General features: G+C 33.2%; 1 protein-coding gene across 1 annotated transcript; it reads right to left on the reverse strand.

The window, feature by feature from the left end:
- Positions 1-1,422: 1,422 nt before the first annotated feature.
- On the reverse strand, positions 1,423-12,719 carry LOC104896711 (hypothetical protein). The gene is made up of 5 exons (XM_010683479.4): positions 12,225-12,719; positions 5,945-6,042; positions 5,798-5,863; positions 4,714-5,570; positions 1,423-1,703 (listed from the first exon to the last, which is right to left on the reverse strand). Exons 1-5 carry the CDS (start codon positions 12,599-12,601, stop codon positions 1,692-1,694), a joined length of 1,410 nt encoding a protein of 469 aa, XP_010681781.2. The 5' UTR covers positions 12,602-12,719; the 3' UTR covers positions 1,423-1,691.
- Positions 12,720-24,439: the final 11,720 nt, after the last annotated feature.

Here is a 24,439-nt window from a genome sequence, read left to right on the forward strand (position 1 = left end):
GAACTTATTAGACTTGATTAATACTTATTTGGCCATGATTGAACCTAAATGAAACTTATCCGAACAGAACTAATTGGACCTGAAACTTAATTTTTTAAGGTGAAAAGAACGCATCCTAACTCATGAAAATAAAAGTTGCATTTTCTTTATTTGGGTCATGTCAAGACATTTTCAATTCTTAAATAGCTCAAAGTAAAATCGTTGTTGGAATATTTTTTTTAGCAAAATAGGAAATATATTAAAACTTAAACATCCTTACAACACTGATTTAGCTTCCTGCTAAACCACAAAAACTAATTGTTTTTAAACACCAAACTACATCAAAGAAGTAAACAACATCGTCATAGATTAATTTTCAAGAATCGTAACACCCAACATATCTCTCTTCATATCCTCCTTCACCTAGCCCGGGACTAGGATGTGAGTCTTGGTTTCCTCTTGCATCTCCATACCAAATTTAGCCATCTTGTGTGCAACCATGTTGGCTTCACGCTTGACATGAAGGAATTGTGCTTCAAGGTTATTTCTCACATACTCAACAAACTCCTGAACAATCAAACCCAATTGATGCAGACCATAGTCCTCTACCTCCTTTAAGATCTTATGAATTAACGAAGCATCCATTTCCACCTGAATTTTCTTTATTCCAAAGGCTTCACGCTTTAGGATGTGAGTTTTTTGTCTTTGCTTTTTTTAAAAACGTTGGCAACTTCTTTGATAACAAGCACATTATCTAAAATATTACGTCCAGTAACGAAACTAGATTGCACATGATTTATAATATCATTAAGAAAAGGCTATATCTTGTTGGCATGGTTTTTGTTAAGATTTTATAAATTGTGTTGCAAAGTCCAATTGGTCTAAAATCTTTAATGGTAGAGGGATTATCAACCAACCTTAGGAATTAAAGAGATATAGGACTCGTTAATAACATCAGGTTAAACAGTTGTATCATAACACTTCCCAATGAGCTCAGTAATGGAAGAACCAACCGTTGTCCAAAACTTTTGAAAAGAAATTGGTTGAATTCCATCAGGTGCTGGACATTTGATAGGATGCATCACATTAGCTGCAGCCCAGATTTCCTCCTTAGAACAACACTCATTTATTAGGTTAACAACTAGCCTATTTAGTCCTATTTGATTGCATAACCTCTCTCTATTATTAGAAAAGGAATGATTTGTAGAGAAGAAATTAATAAAATGGTTAACAATCAATTCTTTAATATCCTTCCCATTTGTAATTCAATCCAATCATAAAATCGTTGTTGGAATCACCTCTTCCAATTAGGTTCAACTCGTAGTTGCTAGGTCTTTGTATCCGCCTTAGCCCATGGTTGTTGCTTGCCTCTAAGAATAAGAGGCGTTCGTTAAACATATGAATCAACCCATCCACGTAATTCAACAAAGAAGCCTACAAATATGCATCAAGAAGTCATCTCCACATGGAAGTTATTATAGCCTCTGGATAGAGATGCGAGAAACGAAAACAATATCTGTTGGCAATGTACTTGACGCACAAGATTATCATAGTTACAAGTCGCACTACCTTCGATTGTACTCCTATGAAATACTCCAAAAACTCAGTTTGATGTTTACTCATTATATTCAACTAATTAAAAACCTATTCACCATATCACAATCCACACATTACCTACTGCCTCATCCCTTCTTAAACTGCGGAATATCCAGTCAATATCTTCTCTGCAAAAGAAGGGAGAAAATCAACACTCTATTCATGGGCACATAATATAAAAGAAAAATACTTCAAAAAAGGATTTTAAAAAAGAGAACGATATTAAAATCTATACTAATATAGTAAAAAGCTTTCCTATACAAGAAACTGTGTCATATGTGCTATCTCTTAGAGTGTTTACTTCATGTAAATACACATACAATAAAAAATTGAAAAGTGCATGTTATAAGATTTGATCCCATGACCTCAAACATATATACTAAAATCATAACCACTAAACCAAGTTATATTTGGTGTTATAAATTTTAAAGTAAAATATTAATAAATGAAAAATATGATTACCTAAGGCGTCGCCTGGGCCTAAAAATTAGTTGTACCACTCAAAATGAGTCATAAACAGAGGCTAGAGATTCTATTACAAATACAATATATTCTTATGGGTGGTTTGGTCCAGTATTTTTAGACACCAAGAAACGGAATCAATTAGTAATTTACTTTCTTCTTATTTGCCTCTCATCAGTCCAACAAACCAACACCATTACTTCATTTTGTTACGCTCCCCTCCCTTACAATAACAAAATCCATTACTTGGTGGTATTAGTTACTATTCATTTTCATTTTCATTACTTGGCTTGAACCAAACTCTCAATTGTTTTTATATCCCTCATCAGTCAAATACCATTACTTGATGGTAATGAATTCCTCCAATTTGTTACCTTCTCCTCCCTTACAATAACAAAATCTATTACTTGGTGGTATTGATTACCATTCATTTTCATTACTTGGCTTGAATCAAACTCTCAATTTTTTCTATATCCCTCTTCTATTTGTATCCATTCCCTTTCCATATCACATCTTGAACTAAACAACCCCTTCACTTATACTATGAGGGTTTGGATTCATTTGACATAAAATCCACATAGAATAAAAGAATACTTGCATTATGCAAACAAAAAAATTCCAAGACCAACTACTACTTTTTCTAACCCCATGATAACATATAACATTAAAGACTTGCAGTCTGTCACCATTCTCCTCTTGTTTTTATATATTTAGCCACCATTCTTCTTATCACAAAAAAAAAAAAAAAAATAGCCACCATTTTTCGACAGTAAAAGCTTTGCAGTTTCATTTTTCTGAAGATAAGTATTGATTCAGCTATTAAAAAACTTACAATATTATATGAGTTTGTTAAACATAGCTCTTCAACTCATGACAAAGTCAAGCGTCATTCAGTATTATGAAATGTAGTCTTTTTACTTAGGAAAATATATTCAAAGGCTTAAACATAGTCCTAAGGGTTACATTTAATATCTTCCAATTTTTATGTATCAAGTAGCCTAGGATAGAGGAGAGATAAAGTAGACAGAGAGGGATGAACTCTTTCCCTCTTAGGAGTAGTTTGGTTCACTATTTTTGGTCCAAGAAACATAATCAATTATCAGTTCTCTTTCTTCTCGTTAGGTTCAACCCCTCATTACTTGATGGTAATGGACTCCCCTAATTTGTTATCTTCTCCTCTCCCTCAAGTAACAAAATCCATTACATGGTGGCAATAATTACCATTTATTTGTATTCCTTATCTTGAACCAAACTCTCAATGAAGACAACCATCTTTATTACCATTACCCTCCTTTATCTGTGTCCATTCCCCTCCCATTTCATATCTTCAATCATATGACCCTTAGTCTTTCCAATTAACATCTTTGTCTACCATAACCCCAACTGCAAAGAGAGATTTTTTTTGTTGCTTGTTTACTCACCCATGAATCCGGCCTAAAAGGCTCTTTCACTAGCTATATTTTAGCATACACAGAACCTATAATGTGTAGAGTCTAATTAGTCTTACAATGGTCAATTTTGATATGTTTGGTTCATTTCAATGGTCTATTAGCTTTGCACGGGTACGGTTATTAATCAATACAAGTAACATGCAAAAAGAAGCAATAAATCTCAACTCATTATAAGCATTAAGATGTAAGAGTAGAAGAACACAAAAAAAAAAAAAAAAAAAAAAAAACTTCTCACTTATTGGGTTACCTAGACCCAGAGTTTAGGGTCAGGTTGAGGACTTCTCACTCCGAGTCCAAAACTCACCATACATTTTTTAACTATAACTATATATATATATAGTCGAATACATTTACTGAGAAATCGATAGTGGGCTCTTATTTTTCATGCCAAGTGCCTCTAAATTTTTAACAGAACAAACTATAGGTAGTGCATATATGCAGAATATTTGATGACCATATATAATCTTCCATAATAGCATACTCAATAGGAATGTTCAAATAACACGGAAAGTATTTCCTTAAATTATAATTTCCATCAAGTATTGTATCATATAATTACTTTTTACAATTTTTTTTAAATATAGTATCATTCACAAAGAGAATGTATTTTTAAAATAAGGGTTATGCTATATGCAGCCCTTAAGGTTGCATATAAGACATAAATACACTACTTAAAATGGAAATAAGTTGTGAATTTTTTTTTTCATCAACCGATGTAATAAATGATCAATTAATGCAACTTATTTCCATTTTTAGCTTCTTATATACAGCCCTTAGGGCTGCATATAGCTTTTCCCTTAAAATAAATATATACAACCTATGTATGATACGGATCACAAGTCTAGTAATAATTCAAACTTGAAGGTGACCCAACCCCCACTTCAACTGACTAACTTGATAGATCAAGATACAGTCAATTTCATCCTTTTTCCAACTGAAGTTTTAGAGTAGTTTTGGATTTCTTCCTTTTTTAATATTCTTTTTGCAGGGTTGGTGTGAAGAGGACTATCTTCACAACAGATTCTCTAACCAATCATACTCAATGGGGAGTGTAAATTTCAGGAGAAATGGGACCAAAAGCAGAACGCAAAAAGAATCACAAAAGGTAACAGAAGCAATGAGACATGGCAGATAAGGTCTCCAGATTAAAAAGCTATCCTTATCCCAATTTATGTCTCCCCTAAGTTGGCAAAAGTCTCAGATACTAGAAGAAAACATGACTTACTTGATTCATTGCAGTTTGTGCTGCAGGTGAATAGCTGCTATGTTCTGTTGACATAGAGTTCTGTTCATCTGGCACCTGTGAAAACCTTTTATCCATTTGAGATGCACTTGCTCCATGGCCATAAGGCTCGCTGGGTCCCTGACCATATTGTCCAGGACCATAGCCTGTATTTGCTCCATGGCCATAAGGCTTGTTGGGTCCCTGGCCATATTGTCCAGAACCATAGCCTGTATTTGCTCCATGGCCATAAGACTCACTGGGTCCCTGACCATATTGTCCAGGACTTTGTTCAAAAGATCCAACCCGAGTTTGCCCATCAGATCCTCTTGCTGGAGGTGGAGGACCATAGTTCCTACTATTATTAGGATATTGCATCTGTCCTTGGGGTGTGTACCCACCATGGTTTCCAGGGAAATTCCTCATTTGTTCTTGGGGATGATTATAGCCATGTTCTCCAGGCCCATTATTGATCTGTCCCTGGGGGGCATAACTACCACGGTCACCAGGGAGATTTTGCATCTGGTGTTGATGGGTATAGCCATGGTTGTAGTTCCCCTGATGAGAAGGCACAGAATTACCACCCTGATAACCTTGCCTTACTTCCCCAGAATAATTTGTCCTATTAGGCATACCAGGTGGACCATAATTACTATTAGGTGCAAAATTATTAGACTCTGGAAAACCACTCTGTGGCATATGGCTTCTTCCTTCTCCTGATATTGATCCATGCTGATTATAGGGACGATTTCCTTGTTGATTAGGCATTGGCCTTTGATCATTCTGTCTACCTCTCTTTACTCTGCCATACTGAACTGGAGGCGGTCTTGGTATGATAGTTCCATTGATATACTTATCTCCTGTCCGTTGTGCACGCAGAGTCAAAAGAAAGCATCAATCAGAATAAATAATAGCAAACCACTAGCTTCAAAGACAGTTGCAATTCATTTTAGTGATATGAAAATCAAAAAATAGAAACAACAGCCAGGAAGAACACAATTAATTTAAGTGACTAGATGAACAAAAATTATCACTAGCTTTAACTTGCAAGGAAGCGACCACGTAAACAATTCAAAAATGCTCTTACCTCCATATTCCTTATTCACTGGGTCTATGTACGAATCTGGCAATACAAATATAACTCCAGGCATGCCTGCATAAAAGTATATCAATCATAAAAACAATTTTTATTTCAGTAATTGTAATTTTATCATTTATTTTGGCACAAAATTACCCTCAAACTTTTGTGCTGTGTCTTCGTCAACCTCAGCTTGAAAACCAGTGTAAGTGGTGGTGCTACATGCATACATTTTCTTCTTTGCCTCTTCAACACTGATATCATCAGAAAAACAACTATATTAAGGCAAGAGTTGAGAGTTTGAAACATAACACTCTAGAGCCTTGGTAAAACAGGCAAGATTGAGAATGTGCAAGCTAAGATGTCCATTGAAAGCAAATTCAGATAAAAGGCTCTAATACTGTGTATATTATTAACAAACAAAACCAATCAGAAATCTCCTCAATGCAGATAGGCCGTCCCAAGAGAGCAAGCAGCTAACTCAAAGCATATACTCCCTCCCTCTCTTATTAGTTTACCCACTTCTTTAATCACAGAGTTTTAGGAGAAATAGTATGTGGATCCTAAAGAGAAAGAGAAAGTATTAATGTATTGTGGGCCAAGAGAGAGAAGGATAGCAACAAATAAAAGAATGATGTTTTATGTAAAAGATAACATTATAACAATATAAAACCAGTGGGTAAACTAATAAGAGACCCCCAAAAAGGAAAATGGGTAAACTAACAAGAGACGGAGGGAGTAGCTTCTAGACCTAATAATAAATGATAAATAGATTCACTAGGACATTAGATATACACTATGGAAGTGAATTCGATCTCTCACTAGGCAATGCAAATTCAGAAAGTAATGGCATCCTCATCATAAATGTCCCACAATAAAAAGAATGAAAGATTCACAAGCAAAGCAAGAAAAGTAGAAGTGAACTTTCCAACACTTCCTTCGCCTTACACTAATAAATCAGTATGCTATAACAAAGAAGCAACTTTTTAACAACTGAGTTAAAGGCTATGTTACTCCGACTCGGATATGAGGGTCGTATCCAAGTAGGGATAAGAGGATCTGACACTCCAAAAACTTGACCGATACTCCGACACAGTCAAGAGAATGTCTTGACCAACACTGTAAACATTCACTTTCTTGGAAATCAGCAAACAACTTATTGGCAAAAAGTTAAGGACCAGAAGTCAAAAAAAAGCCAGAAAGAGAAAGTTGAAAAAAGGAATTTTATTTGATTAAAATTTCATCCACTAACTCTTCAAAACATAAAACAAGTTCACCCACGCGCTCACGTGAGAAACAGAAATTTCGGAGTAGAAAAGACGGAGGACCAGCGATGCTGCTGCTCTCGCCAGAGAAGAATGCCAGCAGCCCAACTCTCAGCGCTCACGCCAACTGACTCGACTCACCCTCCTTAATTAAAACCCCAACAATTGAACTCCTGATTTAATGAATTATACCTCCAATTTCCAGATCTAGGGTTTACCATTTGAACCCTAGATGTAAATTTTCATATTGAATGATTGCCGGAATTTGAACCTTGTTATTCTCTTTTTCTTTTCTCCTTTGTGAATCTCGGACCCTAATTGATGACACTTTGCGAATTGCGGATACGCGAATCAACACCAATTCCAACACGGGTCGAGCTTTGTGTCAAGTAGACACGCGACACTCGATGTCTAACAGGGTTCGGAGTAACATAGGTTTAAGGTCATAAATGAACTGGAAAAGCAATACAATAAAGGATATATAAATATTGTAAGAATATCCAAAAGTAATGTGTTTCCAGAAACAAACATGTCCTTATTTTTCGTGCTCATTTTGGTTACCCCTCAAAACCAACTCTTGGAAAACTAATAATAGCATTGGAACAAAATTCAATGCACTAAGGGCAACAAAAAAATCAATTGCACTAATGCATGCCACTTGTCATTATCGCAACATAGTATTTCCACTAAATTATCTGCTACCTTTCCTTCTATCCAACATCACATGGTAATCAATTTGATAACTGGTAGGGGGACAAATAAACAGGGTGCAATCTATGGTGTATCAGGCACGTTGTACTTAGAAACAACTCAAACAAGTACTTGAAAAATATGGGAGCAGGAAAAAGATAACTGAATATTTTTAAAAGAAAACAAATCAACTTAAAACAGTTTTCAAATGCTACTAGAAATAGGGGAAATAAGCGTTTTCCATTATGTTGTTTTTATTGGTAATTTTTGCTTGTGTTCAAATGTGTACACAAACTACAAAATACTTCAATCTCTTCAGCCACTTGCAAGAGCAAAGATATAAAAAAAATAAGGGCCAGAGGGCTAATAATTACTAATATGTGCTGGAAAGAAGGGTATGTCAAAGTTGTCAATAACAGTCAAAAAGTCAAAAGTACTCGAGAGCTGTCACCAAAAGCAATATTAACAAAGGAATATGATCAATCTAGAAAGCCAATTCCCAAAATGGGGGAGGGGGGATGATCAGTGATGGTGAGCAGATCTGAAGATGTGAGACTGCAGTAGGAAGAGGCAAAAAACAAAAGGACTGATTTGTAAAGAAAATCAAAGAACAAAAACATAATGGCTCTTTGGTTATCTTCTTCAAGTTTCTTTTCATTTCTTCTTGTCCTTATTTTCTTCAAAAAAGTTGACAAGCAAAGATGACCTGCCAGTGGTAAACCGATTGCATTCCCTCAGCCATTTGGAAATCAGACCTAATTTGTAGTCTTAGAAGATTCCCAGTAAATGTTTGTATTGATTGGTTGGCGTTATCCAACAAGATTTGGAACAAATAGAATACCGAGGATATTTCGATTGAGGTCTGGAATGCCTAGATGTTGCCATTGATTGGTTAGCATACTTTAATAAAATTTTGACAAATAGAATACCGGAACATTGGAGGAAAAGCACCTTGGTACCACATTACTAAACCAAAGGAGATGCTCTCACATCATCAAGGGATAAATTATGAGTCATGCCATGTAAAAATTTTAGGAGAGAGCAATAGAGTATCGATTAAGGAAATGTACGAGCATATGGAGAACCAATTTGGGTTTATGTCGAGACAGTCCACCATAAAGGTTATTCATCTTATGAGACAGATGACAGATATTACAAAAGGAAAAAGGATCAAGGACTTGCAAATGATTATTGTTGAACAAGAGAAAACATATGATAAGGTCCCTAATTTTTTGCTTTGGTAGGAAATGTCGAGAAGGGCATATCTGACATCGTTAAGGACACGTATCGAGCAAACACTGACATCTATGGAAGAGTATCAAAGAATGTTCCTATTAAAATCCATTTAGGTTTTTCCTCGTTATGGTAATGACAGATGAGATGATACGGCTAATTAGGATGAGATATTGTGGTGTAAGATGTTTGTGAATAAAGACGAGATTAGAGATAGGGTTAATGCTAGAGTGGAGCGATGGACGCACACATTTTTATATCAAGAGTTTAGGCCTAGTCAAAGTGAAATAGAATACATTGAGTACTATTTTAGTAATGAGAGGATGTCAACCAAAAAAGTAGCAACATCGGATAGAAATGAGTTTTTCCTTTTACATGTTCCATAAACCTTTGGTCGATTTTACAAAAGAATGGACATGTTAGAGAAAGATGTGACTCAGAGAATATAATCATGGTGGCTCAAATGAGAGGAGCAACTAATATTTTTTGTGATAAGTCTACCTCCGCTTAAATGGATTATTCTATTGAACAAATGTTAGCCCACGTTTATACGTATCAGCAATGTTACTCCAACACCTTCATTTACCACAAAAACGTGGTGTCGTGTCCGACACAACGCTTTACTTGGATACTTCATTTTAAACTAAAAACTTGACTTTTTTCTACAAAATAGCCGAGTCGAACACTTGGACACCCGTATCCGAGTAGACACTCAATCCGTGTCTAAGTAGCATAGCGTATCAGAGTTGGGTGTTTGGAATATAGGGTTAATAGATATGCACAAGTTGCGAAAGCGTAGGCACACCGTAACAGATAAAATTTGAAATGAAGATATTTGGAAGAAGAAAGGATTCGCATATATTAGGATAAGACGAGAAAAACGGCCAGTGGTTTGGGCATGTAAAATGCTCATTAGATGATGAACCAGTTACATCAGTAGATAGTTGGGATAGTGGAATATTTACAAGAAGTAAGGGAGGCCAATAGAGGGCACTACAAATAAGGTTTATGGGAGCATATAACCCTTCACACAAAAGAAGAAATGTACAGAATCTATGTAAACAACGAAATAAGTCTTCACTCATGCAACTGATGCGAACATTATTGGTATTAAGGTTTGACGTTGTTGTCGCTGTTATACTTCTCGTGGTATCATATTCCTTATCAAAGGCTAATTTTTTAAAATAATAATATTATTTGACACGAATAGTATGGTAAATGTAATAGATTTCTTTGATGCCTCAAGTAAACCTCCAAACACTAAAAATTGCAAATCAACCAAAACAACCATCTAATAATGGAAATTCTCATGGTACTCTTAGGATTACGATATTAATAGCCAAAATATCATTACTACTAAGTACTAACAACATTCCCGTCTCTAAATATTAGTGGTCTGTTCAATTATCAAAAATGGGCCCTTATATATATAAAAAATAGAAAGGGGCTTAATTTGGGGGGGGGGAATAGAAATGCATTATGTATCATTTTAGAATTTTCCTATTTTTCCTATTTGATCATTTATAATTTTACATTATTCATCTACTAGCTTTGACGGAATTTTTTGACTAATATATAAGAACAAAATTATTAATTAAGACATCATTGGGTTCATCACAATGTATATTTTCACAATGTCAACTTTTAAATTTTTCTACTATATAGAATTAGAGATAGTAGTGGTCATAAATCATACATGTACATCAGCAAGCATGAAATTACATATAATGCAATCGGGAAAAAAAGAGTATTAAGAAAAATCAAGGTAGTGCAATCTTTAAAAAACGGAAGATTCTTTCATCTTACTAATAAATCGAATATACAAATGTACAAGTGAAGGAGAATGAGATAGTGTATCTTATTCTTAGGAACATACAAACAAAATAAAGGGGATTTGCTCAATTGGTATTCGAAATGACAAAAGCTATCGTCCTTTTAAGAGCAAAGATGAGACTTGACTAGAATCGGGAAGCTTACATTTAATTTTCTTGCGACTCCCGGAAATCAGTAAATACACTCTAACTTGGCTTTATATACCAAAAGTAAATAAACTCAACATGGCTTTAAATACCAAAACCGAGGGGGGGGGGTGCAAGCTATTAGCCGTCACTAACTAACAACCTAATGCTGTGAGCGATCACCATCTCCCCCCCCCCCCCCTCTTCTCACCTTACCCTCCCTTATTAGGAACCATACCCATCCACAAGTCTACAACCGCAAGTCACAACAACAAATACCCTGTAGCCACACCACACTCCAACCACCTTCAAGCTTCTACCGCCTTACTATAGCCACCAATCAGCGCCATCAGATCTTCCCATATCCAACTCCCTAACACCGACCACTACTTACCTATCTCTCTTTCAAGTATAGATAGCTCATCTCCCCCTTCTAGAACCTTTGCCGCCACCAAGGGGTGTGTGTGTGCGTGTGCAAGCTATTAGCCGTCACTAACTAACAACCTATGCTGTGAGTGATCACCATCTCCCCCCCTTCTCCCCTTACCCTCCCTTATTAAGGAACCATACCCATCCACAAGTCACAACAACAAACACCCTGTAGCCACACCACACTCCAACCACCATCAAGCTTCTACCGCCTTACTATAGCCACCAATCAGCACCATCAAATCTTCCCATATCCAACTCCCCAACACCAACCACTACTACCTCTCTCTCTTTCAAGTATAGATAGCTCCTCTCCCCCTTCTAGAGCCTTTGCCGCCACCAAATTTACCATCACCCCTTTCAAAATCCCTAACAGCCTCCACCACCAGACATGACAACCAAGTAATACCTACTTCCACCGGCTCTCCATCTCCTGCACCTCCCTAATACCATCGACACTCCTATCCACAACCTCGACAAAACCACACTAATGCCACCAGACTTATCCCCTCATTTTATGGTTACCTGAACCACCCCTCTTACTTGCCAACTTCAAATTCTTTCAAGTTTACTCTCATATTCTCATGAGCCGTGCCTAATTCCAAAACGTTCTAAACAATTTTCGTTCAGAACATTTACAGATGTTTAATATATAATTCAAATGTTGTATATCGTACAAATGCTGAAAAGAAAAAGAATGTAAATCATAGAAATGCTACTCCCTCATCGCGTGCATATATATCTACTGCTATACATAATCTTATTTCCCTTGACATACAAGTAGACTACCTTCAATACCAACTCTACTATGAAAATTTCCACATTGAATAATAAAGAAAGCAGAGAGCAAAGAATAAATACCTTCCAACGACTTTGGCTAAAGTATTAACATAAGTATCAACCATCTGCTCAGGAGGGGGGCGTTGTTGAGGATCCTTACCAAAGTCCATGACAATAAGCCAGTGTTTGTAATCACAACCCTCGAAGAGAATAGTATCGGGGTCAATCTTATCCACATCGTTGAACGACCTCGAAGCGGAAAGAGAGAGACGGGTGGAGTGGAAGAAACGATAGGAGAAAGGGAGTTGAAGAGAAGGGGGAGAAACAAGTTTTGTGTGGAGTGATGAGAGAGAATTCGTAGTAGCGGCGGTGGAAGGGAGGAGTGTGTAGGAGTGTGAGGTCAGTAAAAAGGAGGAGAGAGAAAGAGCGCGGCGGAGACGGCTTGTGAGCGTCGCCATTGAAGAGGAATTAGAGCAAAGCTTTTCTTGTAGCTTGAAACCGTAGCTGGGGTTTACGGTTTTGCAGGGTTTACGGTTTTGCGGTTTTGCAGGGTTTTCGGTTTTGCAGGGGTTTCGAGTCGCCTACGATAATAGTGGGGGAAAAGAAACTTGTTTTAGTGCAACTCTTGGCTCTCGAGAGCTTTCAATTCAGTTACTCAAGTCGGGTTCAAGTCGTGTCATCTCAGGTTTCAGGTCATATTTGGTCAGGTCTTGTCATATTATTAAATCAAACAAGTCAGGTACAGGTCAGGAACAGTCATAATTCGGTCAGGTCGGTCTCGGTTCATTTCTTCTTTCAAGTTCGGTCGGGTTTCGGCGCGGTCAATTTCGGAACAGATCATCTTTCGTGATCAAATGGTGTCATGTCGGGTTTATTACAGGTTTTGTAGCGGGTGCTTTCAGTTTCAGGTCATGCGTAGGTCGGATACTTATCAGGCTATGACAATAGCGGTTTGGGTCAATTTCGAGTCGGGTCCAGGTTAGTAGTTATCGGGTTGTACCATACTTGATTTCAGGTCACTTTCGGGTCGCTTCGAGCATGGAACATGTCATGAATTTAGTGTGGCGTTGCTTCAAATTTGTATCATTATTTAAGATTTCATTGAAAATCAATGCTTGAATAGTTCATCTAGTTATATGCCTTTTTAGAGTAGTGTTAGTTTATGATTTATGTTACTATGTGGTGAAATAATTGACAAGTTGAGTTATCAACAATCAACAAGTCAAGTAAAATAATGTAACGGGTCGTAATAGGTTAAGTAAAATCAGGTATCGGGTCGTAACAGGTCGGGTGAATGACAAGTTACATCGAGTTATAATCAGTTTTAAGTCATAATCAAGTCAGGTGTCGAATCAGGTTCAGATCGTTGTCAGGTCAGATCATTTCAGTTATCGGTCTTTTTCGGACAGGTATCGGTTCAGGTTCAGGTCATAGAGTATCGAGTCAAGAGCGGGTATCAGTTATTATCAGGTCGGGTACATGTCAGGTTACAGGTGACCTGTTTTGCCAAAATTTTAGGTGCAAGTCAGCTACATGTCATTACAGGTTCAAGTCGGGTTATCAGATCAGGTCATTTTTTAATAGCTCTAGCTCTATATAGTATACTAGTTTTTGGACCCGTGCAAAAATGCACGGGAACTTTTTTGTTTAATAAACATGTTTATATACCAACTACAGTAAAAGCATATAAAAGATTCTCTACGTTCACTCGATTTAATATATGCTTATGTACTACTTGAAACTCAAATGAGTTTAACCTCTATACTATATTAAATTGATAAACTTTGAACGATGTATTGAAATACAGAATAATCCTATACATATTTAACCAAAAAGAAAGCATCAATGATGCACTTTACATAGAAAGACAAAAAATGCTCCTTTATGTTAATTATGAAGTTGTTTTGCAAATACATGACACTCTTAGGTTGTAGAAGACTTATTTATATATGTCATTAGCTGTAATATTAGACATATCATGTTCTTTCTCACAAATTAGTATTATTATACACTTTCTACCCGTGACTTTAGAAATGACCACATAAAATTGGTTATGACTGAAAACCGAACTTGGGAGATACAAACCCATATGTGATAGGGATATCTTTGACTTTTATTTATAATCATTGCAAAACACAATTCAAGGGAAATTTTGTTCCATTTGACAGAATGAGTGTCATACAGGGTATAAATACCATACTACTCCCCTTTCCTTGACATACTCAGACCCCCTTTAAATGATTCTCTAAGAAATACCAAATATATGTTTTCTACTATATATATAGTTGATATAGGATCATTTCCCTTTCCCCAGCTAAAAAAGTAAAGTGATTGATTTTCTTGTTGCTGGCTCCTTGAGCCACCCCGTGTCCTTGCCACCACCTGATTGGTTGTTTTCCATCTTTTTTTATTCTCATTTTTGTAGTGTAATCTCCTTTTATTTGGAGCCCCTTAGCTTGAACATGTCAATGACCTCGAAGATGAATGTTCGATTATTCATGTACCACAATTAACCAAATTTGGTAGAAGAAATACGCTACCCATTGGTAGAAAATAGGACTTGTTTTGTAGAAAATTAAATAATTCATAATTTACGTTTAATAAAAATGCACGGGATGAGATAGCCCGTGCAATAAAAAAAAACTCAAACGGCATGAGATAAATACATCACGTTGATGTCATTATTTGTATAATCCATGTTATTAAAGTCATTAATTTTACTCAAACAAAATTATGGTTTTTCTTTAAAGAATTATAAGAGAATAACATAAATAATAATGATTACCATAACTATCATAACTTACTAATAGAAAGTGGTCCTACTCGACCAAAATGCACACTAAACCACGCCTCTATTATGCAACTTAGGGCCTGTTTTCCGCAGCTTATTTTCAGTTCAGCTCAGTTCAGTTCAGTTCAATTCAGTTCAGTTCAATTCAGTTCAGTTCAGTTCAATTCAAACCAATTCAGTTCAGTTCAGTTCAGCTCTTGACAATACTTTTACTCTCACATATCACTATTCATTTCAGTTCAGTTTAATTCAGTTCAGTTCAGTTCAGATCAGTTCAGTTCAGATCAGTTCAGTTCAATTCAGTTTAGTTCAATTCAGTTCAATTCAGTTCAGTTTAGTTCAGTTCAGTTCAGCTGTTTTATGCCGAAGAGAACAGGCCCTTAGTAAAATTAGAATTTAGCATATACTATTTTTCATATTGTTTTGCCCTACTCAATGTAAACCAACCTTAAATAGAAACCACCATCATCCCTTTAACTTTATTCCCATAGCCACCCCACTAATCATACAATAAACTTCAAATTGAACAAAAATATTGACTTCAATTTATACTTGACATTCACCTATCGCCTATCTCTAGAACAAAGGGGTATTATAGACATTTGTTTAGTTCCACTATAAAAATCATGATCTGAATATATAGGTGTTAAATAAATTTAACACGCCAAATTTGAATTTGTCAATATTTAAACTTATAGTATGATTAATACGATTCAATAAGTGTCAATAGAATAACCAACCCATTTCTTTACATTTGAAAATTTCATGTGATAGAACATATCTAGTTCAATCTTGGTTATGCATTAGTTCTAGGTGATTATGCTCCACTTATGATGAAACTAATTTTAATTATGTTATAATCTTAACATATATTTATTGAGATATAAAGAGTTTTCTAACTTTCTTCCTTCTTTAATATATCATAATTGCATAAATAATGAGATCTCCTAATCATCTACGAACTTTATTTAAGTTATCAAATAGTTACCTATTTTTCTTCTCATTGAGATCTAAAGAATTCCTTAAATCTGAACCATAATGTTATGATGTTATCAACTGAACTTTTCTTTGATCTTTTTTGTTTTTTTGACTAAAATTATCTTCATAATCTATTGTGTTCCTTCACCAAGTGATATCTACCCTTTTGTTTGATGACTCAATTCTTTAGCTTCATTGAAAAATTCTCTAACTTCATACCATGTGGCTTCAAGGATTTTGTTTTAGATATAGAGATATTATAATTCAAAAAAATAAAATTAAATACATACTTTATTTAATGGTTGTGTATAAATTTAATAAATTTTGATAGTCATAATTAACATCCATTTCAACCAACAACCATGATTTTCACAATTATGAGTAGATAAAGGAAATGTTAACACAATAATCTATTATATTTATAAATGTGATTGATTATAATGAAAGTGAAAATAAGTTATCTATGGACTTTACCTACAAAAAATAAGAAAAAATTATAATAATTGTATTACATATAACTATACCTTTACCTACAAAAAATATGCATACTTACATTCCCACCTTTTTTCGCTATCATATAATGTTAACTTTCACCAAACAAATTTAACGACAATCTTTCATATGGCAAGTTAAGCTCTCCCTCTTTTACAAATTATGCAACTTAGACCCGAAATTTTAGTCATAGTATATTAACACCCCCCCCCCCCCCCCCACACTCCACACACACATTTTATTCAATGCTCAATATGATTTAACCCAATTTTATTTGCGCTTTGACCTAAACCATGTTCCTCCTAATAATAATACTAATAATAATGAGTAAAGCTATAATAAACAAAATAATATATAATAATAATAATAATAATAATAATAATAATAATAATAATAATAATAATAACAATAATACTTAATAGTAATGATATAAAAATAAATAATAATAATAATAAGAGTAATTAGTAAACTAAATTATACCGACATAATAATATTTAACAAAATGGTTATAAAAGAATGGAGCTGAACTGAACTGAACTGAACTGATTGGAGCTGAACTGAACTGAACTGAAAATAAGCTGGGGAGAACAGGCCCTAACTATCATAAGTTTTACAGCACAACCATCCATTTAAAGTCTTAGATTTATACCTTCCATTTTTATTGTAATTTTTTGTAGATCTAATTTACTTCAACAGTATAACTAATTTCCACGATTTTTTCTCTCTCTTGATCTACCTAATTACAAATTGTTTTGCTTATCACTATAGAAAGCCGGTATTAGTTAGTTTCTCTTTTTGTGAATTGTGATTCCTACAATCACATTTCAACCTCCATTGATAATTGCCAAACAAAATCAAGCGATGGATGATTAATGTCCTTCAAATTAGGGGAGAGATTTGATTATTGATCAGAAGATGATATTGATGTTTATACTGATTCAAATTTGGAAAATTTATCAATCGTAGTATTGTATGTCTGATAAATCTAAAGTCAACCTTATCAATGGTTGAGATCTATCAATTACAATAGCTATAATGCTCTGGTGATACTTGTTTCTATTTTCTCTTCTCTCTTTTATTATCTGTTATATCAATTACAATAGCTCGACCTTTGTTCCACAAAAGTTCAAAACCAAAAGTGCAAAAGTTGGTCTACAAATCTCGAGGATTAAGGGCGGATCCGGGAATTTGAATGAGGGATAGTGTAATATTTATTGTGATAGTACCCGTTACAAAAAAAATAAACTATTGAAGTACAAATTAAGTGCTTGTTTAGTCCAACGTCTGAAGTAGTTTTTTTTCCAAAATTTTAGTTTTCACATGAACTTGTATTTTCTAGAAAGTGTATAACCTTATCTTTAACTTCCCAAAATAATAAGTAAATTTCTCCATTTTGCAGAGAGTTCTAAGTTTCATATTTTTTTCAACCAAACAATACACTTTGGCCTCTTCTGCTTCCTAGAAAATCTCACTTTTCATGTTTTGTTTAACCAACCAAACAATTAACAAAACCAAAATTAAAAAAGTTACAAAAGTGCCTTGCTTATAACACAAATACACAAAAAAATTCACAATTCACAATTCACAACAGAATTATACAAAAAAAAAAAAAAATCACAATTCACTGCAGAAGTATTTAAAAAAAAAAAATCAAAATTCACAACATTACAATTCTTGTCTATAGGTCTACAAATTTGGGTCCTTTTTTTTCCTCACTTCAAATACAAAAACAATAACTATTTTTTCCCCTCAATAAGTACCGTACTTTAATTATGATTTTAAGAAATTATAATGATCTTTAAGAATATGTTAGTCAAGTCCACTTTTATTATTATTATTATTATTATTATTATTATTATTATTATTATTATTATTATTATTATTATTATTATTATTATTATTATTATTATTATTATTATTATAATACTAATCTACTTATTATTATTATTTATTATTATTGAAATCCAACAAACCGAATTTGCATTGCCAACAACATTCCCACCACATACATACAATTGTACGCAATGTAGAGCCTCATCGAATATCGACCCGTTATCAAAAGCACCAACACATACAAAGGTATCAAATTGATGATAAAAACATAGCCTCCCCAAGCTGAAACCATATATATATATATTTTTTTGGTGGAAATAGAGCAGTTTAACTATTAGATAAAATAGAGTTTACACCTTGATCTTCATGATCAACATGGTTACAGACATTTAGATCTGAAATAATGCTATATTTGTCTGATATATAAACCTTCATACAATCCGGGGAAGGGAATACAAAATACATAATGTGTTAACACTATCTTTCCTTTCCTTCCTTCCTTAGCTACTGCATCAGCAAGTGTGTTCTGGTAGCGCTTCTCGTGCTTCAACTCTACGCCTGGTAGCTTTTGGAGCCACTCCCTGCACTCAATGATAAACTTAGACAATTGGTTATTTGTACCTGTGTCACTTTTAATTGCTCTAATAGCGTTGATGCAATCAGACACAATAGTACATCCTTCCCATTTATTTCGGTTTACCCAGTATAATCCCAAGTGAATGGCCCTGAGCTCAGTTTCCATAGCATCATTTGCAAAAGTATATTTACCTACACTGTCCATCCATACCACATGGTGATTTCTGCAAACCACCGCTAAGTATGCTTTTGGGAATTATATTTACGTTTAGTATTGCTAAGTATTTATAATACAGGGCTAAAGCTAGGATATAATTATTGTTACAGAAGATTTCTACAAGATAGGAAGAGATAACTAATAGTAAAGTATATCTACTATATTTTAACAATAAGAGATAATAAAGAAAAGATTAACAACCTTTTTTTTTGAAGGAAAAGATTAACAACCTAACTAAAGAATAGCAACTAACGTACAACAATAAGATAGAGATGACTATGTCAACTCTTATCTTCAATAGAAAGAGCCATCAATGTTTATTTTTAAGAGAGGATATTGCGGGGGAGCTGAAACCATATAGAAGTAGCAGACCCCATGTAGTGAGGTATATCAGGTTGAATAAGGTTATGCAGTGAGTAGTTATAAGCTATGATATCATGTCTATTTATACTTGTTATTTTGTACATAACATAATTTTTATTAAAATCCCAAAAATAAGGTTGATTGACAATTAAAAATTCAAAAATAAAGGTTGATTGAGATTTTAAAATTCTTTCCATAAGTGACGTTTTTCGTATCAATCAAATTAATCTAATTTGGCAATGATTTAGTATTGATTATGTATATAAAAATTTGATGATAATGATGCCAGAATTATATTAGGCAATTTAAGTGTATCAATTACATAGATTACATGATTGACATAACTGTTTCCTTAATTATATAGATTACCTATCAATTAAAATCCGTGATTGACGTCAATTATATAGATTACGTAATCAATTATATGCGTGATTAAGGGAAGGGATATGCGTGATTATGGGAATTTCACACTCTTTGATTCGTGTGACACGTGGACACTCTAATTGAGCTTCAAAAAAATACTGATCAAAGAAGCATGCCACGTCATGCCACGTAGGATTGAAATCCCTAACTGAACGACACGTGGCCTCAAGGATTCTACTTTAAATATATATATAGATACTAGCTTTTAACCCGTGCAAAAATGCACGGGAGGTTTTATGTGGATAAGATTTAGACCCGTGCATAATACACGTGAATGGTTTTGTTTATAAGTAGTTGTTTTTATTTCAAATTTATTGAATCCATAATTATTAGAATTCATGCATTTAAAGTCGTAAAAATTATAAAATGTAATATTATATTTCAACTTTCAAGATATATAAAAATCATTTGTTACAACATTTTGAAGTTTGAATATCTTATGATTGTGATATATAAATTTTTTAATACATAAATCAAACAAAAAACACATCAAGATGCACGGGAAATTTTTGTTTTATGAATTAAGATTTTGGGATATTTCTCCTAAAGTCATGTTTGAAATATTAGCTCGTGATTTAAACTTTTTTGTATTCATATTATGTATTAAGAATACAGTTTAAACTAACTTATGACTTGTACGTTCAGTGACTGATGTAGCTAATGTCATGGTGGAACATGTGACTAACTTTTTTTGGTAAAAAAGATTGACTGAAAAAGCTTTCATTCTGCTTATTGCTTCATTAAGAGGCTCATATAAAATCACAATTCGCACGACTACTGTACTCAATCGTGCAACCACTAACTTTTTAAGGTTTAATTAAACGACTACCGAGTCCGGTATCAATCCATTTAACCTATTTATTCAAAATCCCTAAAAAAAATTAACAATGAATTGACTTTTCATATCCAATATTAAATATCCTTTAAAAGTTAGGTAATAACTTGCTGGTATATTAGAAAGATTCAAAAGAAACATTGATATTTTGCCAACTTATACCCTAAATGGTGCTAAAATGTTAGATTTTCTATATGTTAAAGTGAAAACTCGTGCTAGTTTCTGGCGGAAATTCCCAACACTAACCAACCCATATAGTCCTTCCACTCTAATAAACATTGATTACATTATCTAAAATAATTAAATAAATAGATCGTGATTTTTTTTACTTTCAGTACATCCAATGTAAATGTATGCATTTCTGTCTTATTCGTTATAGCGTTATCCAAGTTAAATCTAAACAAATTCATATTACGTTAAAATCAATTAAGTAGAATAATATTAATTATATCTAGATGCAAAATCACGATCTTACCCAACATGTATTTTTGGTCCAATTATAATGGTGGATAAAAGCAATATGATTTTTTATAATATATTCTCTCGTTATGGAAATAAGTGAAACAATTCTCTCAAAAAACTCAAATTAAATAAAAGAGAGTAGTGTCTCACTTATTTCTGAATGGAGGAAGTATAAGAATGATATTACTCCCTCCATTTTTTTAATCTAAACACTTTCCTTTTTAGTCCGATTCTTTTTAATCTACACACTGTTGCTTCTTCTTTTTTTTGGTAACATATATCACATCTACTTTCTCTTCTTTTTCCACCCATGTCGTTCACATTTTAATATTTTAACCCATTCTTTTTGTTTCTCTCTCTCACTTTTCAGTTTCTCTCTCATACTTTTGTATTTCCTTTTTGGTTCTCCCCCAAAGTGAAGTGAGTAAATTAAAAAGAAACGGAGAGAGTATTTTATTTCTTGGTTTTTGTATCTTACCTGAACTTATACGCACTTATTACACCTTGATAGTCATTATTAGATCGTATATGAACTTAGCATAACTTGGTAGACATATAATTTTGTAGATTATGTCAATTATTATATTAGCTTATTTTTACATTATAGAAATCAAATGAACATAATTGAATCTAATGTGAAAATATTCTTTTTAAAACTGAAAATAAGTTGAATAAAACAATTCTTTTGATATAATTTAATAAAAACTTGGCTTTAGAAAATTGTAAATATATTTGTGTTAGTATTTTGAATAAATTGGTGAGATTCCAAAGATTACCAAAATACATTAAAAAAAACTTATACTTTCATCTTCTCTCTATCTTAATCGTCTCATGCATACTCTTCTAACCTCTATTCTAGAAAGTAGAATAAGAGAACTCATACTTTCATCTCCCAACACAACATGAGCACCCAACTTTTTCCTTCTATCTTTCTCACCTCTCATTTCTCATCTTTCATTGTTCTTCACTTAAAAACTCAAATTTTCTCACAAAAAAATTATCCTCCTCCAATTGTCAATTATAAATGCATAAATTCAAGCTGTCATTCGGAACTTGTGAGTTTTTATTAAAAAAAATAGTATCAAATTCATCTATTTTCGTGAAGCGATTGGAACGGAAGCCCCCATTTTTCATAAATCAAATGTTCCAATATACATGAATTTATTAGATCGGACTTCTTTAATATACAAGCAAGGCAATTTTATTGTTCCCCCATAAATAAAATTCGAGATTATGTTTGCGTTGCTATGTTCTTTGGTGTTAATCGAATGCTGAAGGTCACCCAATTTTGCGAGTGTATGTTGCTCCCTCCCACTCAAATTGATCGGTGATCTTGCATTGGTGGTTGTTCTCTTGGATCTCAACCGACCTTTTCATGTTATCTCTTCCTCAATTTCTTAGCAAGTTGCTATTGCTAGTTTTGACACTTTTCATTTCATTTTTTTGTATATAATTTTACTTCCTCTGCCAAAAAAATCAAAAATTTAAACAAATAATCGCTATTTATAGCATGACTTGACCAACATAATTGGGTTTGTGGAGGCAAAAATCATCTTAGAATATGGTTTTTATTACCGATACTTAATTGCATTTTACATACCGTCATAATTACAACAATGAAAAATAGAAACTTGTCAATAAGATCAATATATTTCCGTGCGTGCATAATTTTTTGTAAATGAAATTATGGGATATGATAGGGAATCCAAAAATACTATATAACTTTAAATGCGTGAATTGTGGGATATGATAGGGAATCCAAAGATACTATTCCTATTTAAAGCAATTGAGGATTATGTGGGGATTGATTTGTGGAAATGTAGATTGCGTGGCACACACCTATTTTTACATGGAACCGACACATCAACAAATATGGACATGAATAATGCTACTATACACGTGGCGATTGAAAGTGGAGTATCAATTTAGAAGCTGCATTTGGCGGACTGTTTAAGAGTTTGACATGTAGGCTAATATGACTTTGCTTTATATATAATATATATATATATATATATATATATATATATATATATATATATATATATATATATATATATATATATATATATAAGGAAAGGGGGAGAAATGGTTTCTTCTTTTGAAATGTCTATTTTACCCCTCTTTCCTTTCTAAATTACACAAGGAATGTCAAAATCAAAATCGACACTCAAAAAAAACTACCGAAAATTAATTTACAACACTCACTCAAAAATCACTTAAAAGAAGAAACTTTATATATCACTCATACAATTGAGAAAATCACGTTATAAAAATCACGCAAAAAACTCAAATAATCAGGAAACTTTATTAAAACTTAAATTAACATACAAACTAAAACTAATAACCTAGAACGTCAATACATACAAAACATTTACAAAAATTTACTTACAAATCACTATTCTCAAGAACACTCACAATTAATGGTGGGTCATGATAAAAAATGGAGGTGTATTTGTAGTGAAATCAGAATTTAGAAGTTAGACAAGAAAAAAAATTATTTACTTTTTATAGTGTTTCCTATATATAATGAAACTTTTACATATATATGGACCTATCTTTTTCTATTATATAATAGCGATTAATTATCAAGGTAAAAAGGTTTATGTAAAATATCATTCAAGAATAAAGTACAACATATCTCTATTATATAAGGGAAGGGGGTCTATGGTGTCCCCGAATGAAGAGACTATGTTACCTCCTTCCCATTCTAAATTACAAATTCACTTACAAATCAAAGGGGTTTCAAACAAAAACACAAAAATATATTATAACAATCACTCACAAGTCAACTAAAATCATAAAATTGCATAATTTACGTTATGCAAATCACTAAAATGAGGAAACTTTACAAAAACTTAAAAATTCACTTACAAACTACAACCTATGAAAAAATTGACTTGAAATCAAAGTGTCCACTTTCTTTACAATTTATGAAGTACTGTACTTAATTCAAAAATCAACTAAAAAATTATAATATTAGAAATCATAAATAAATTCAATAAAATTTCTATTTGTTCATAGAATTTAACTTTGAAAAGTAAAAAAAAAAACAAAAAGAATGGTGAGAGACTTAAGTGACAAAAACTAAACCAATCAAATTTTGCAACTAAAAACAATTATACTTCGTATGTCTAATGTTAAAATTTTGACTCTTATACATGAAGAAAATCAAGATTCTGTTTCGAAAAAAATTCAAGAAATAGTAGAATATATATAGATTAGAACTCTTTTATATGTTTGGGAAATTAGATTTGAGCCTGTGAGATGCATGGTTGTAATCTAATATATTCATAATAAACTTAAATACGCAATATTTATGTTAATGT

This window comes from Beta vulgaris, chromosome 6, assembly GCF_026745355.1.
Source record: "Beta vulgaris subsp. vulgaris cultivar EL10 chromosome 6, EL10.2, whole genome shotgun sequence".
Taxonomy (NCBI): domain Eukaryota; kingdom Viridiplantae; phylum Streptophyta; class Magnoliopsida; order Caryophyllales; family Amaranthaceae; genus Beta; species Beta vulgaris.

What these genes read in the sequence shown, in the direction of transcription:
- LOC104896711 (XM_010683479.4), bottom strand. Translation starts at nt 12,601, where the DNA reads ATGGCGACGCTCACAAGCCGTCTCCGCCGCGCTCTTTCTCTCTCCTCC. An exon ending in TTAGCCAAAGTCGTTGGAAG is followed by an intron (nt 6,043 to 12,224) that starts GTATTTATTCTT and finishes TGATGATATCAG; the next exon opens with TGTTGAAGAGGCAAAGAAGA. An exon ending in CACAGCACAAAAGTTTGAGG is followed by an intron (nt 5,864 to 5,944) that starts GTAATTTTGTGC and finishes ACTTTTATGCAG; the next exon opens with GCATGCCTGGAGTTATATTT.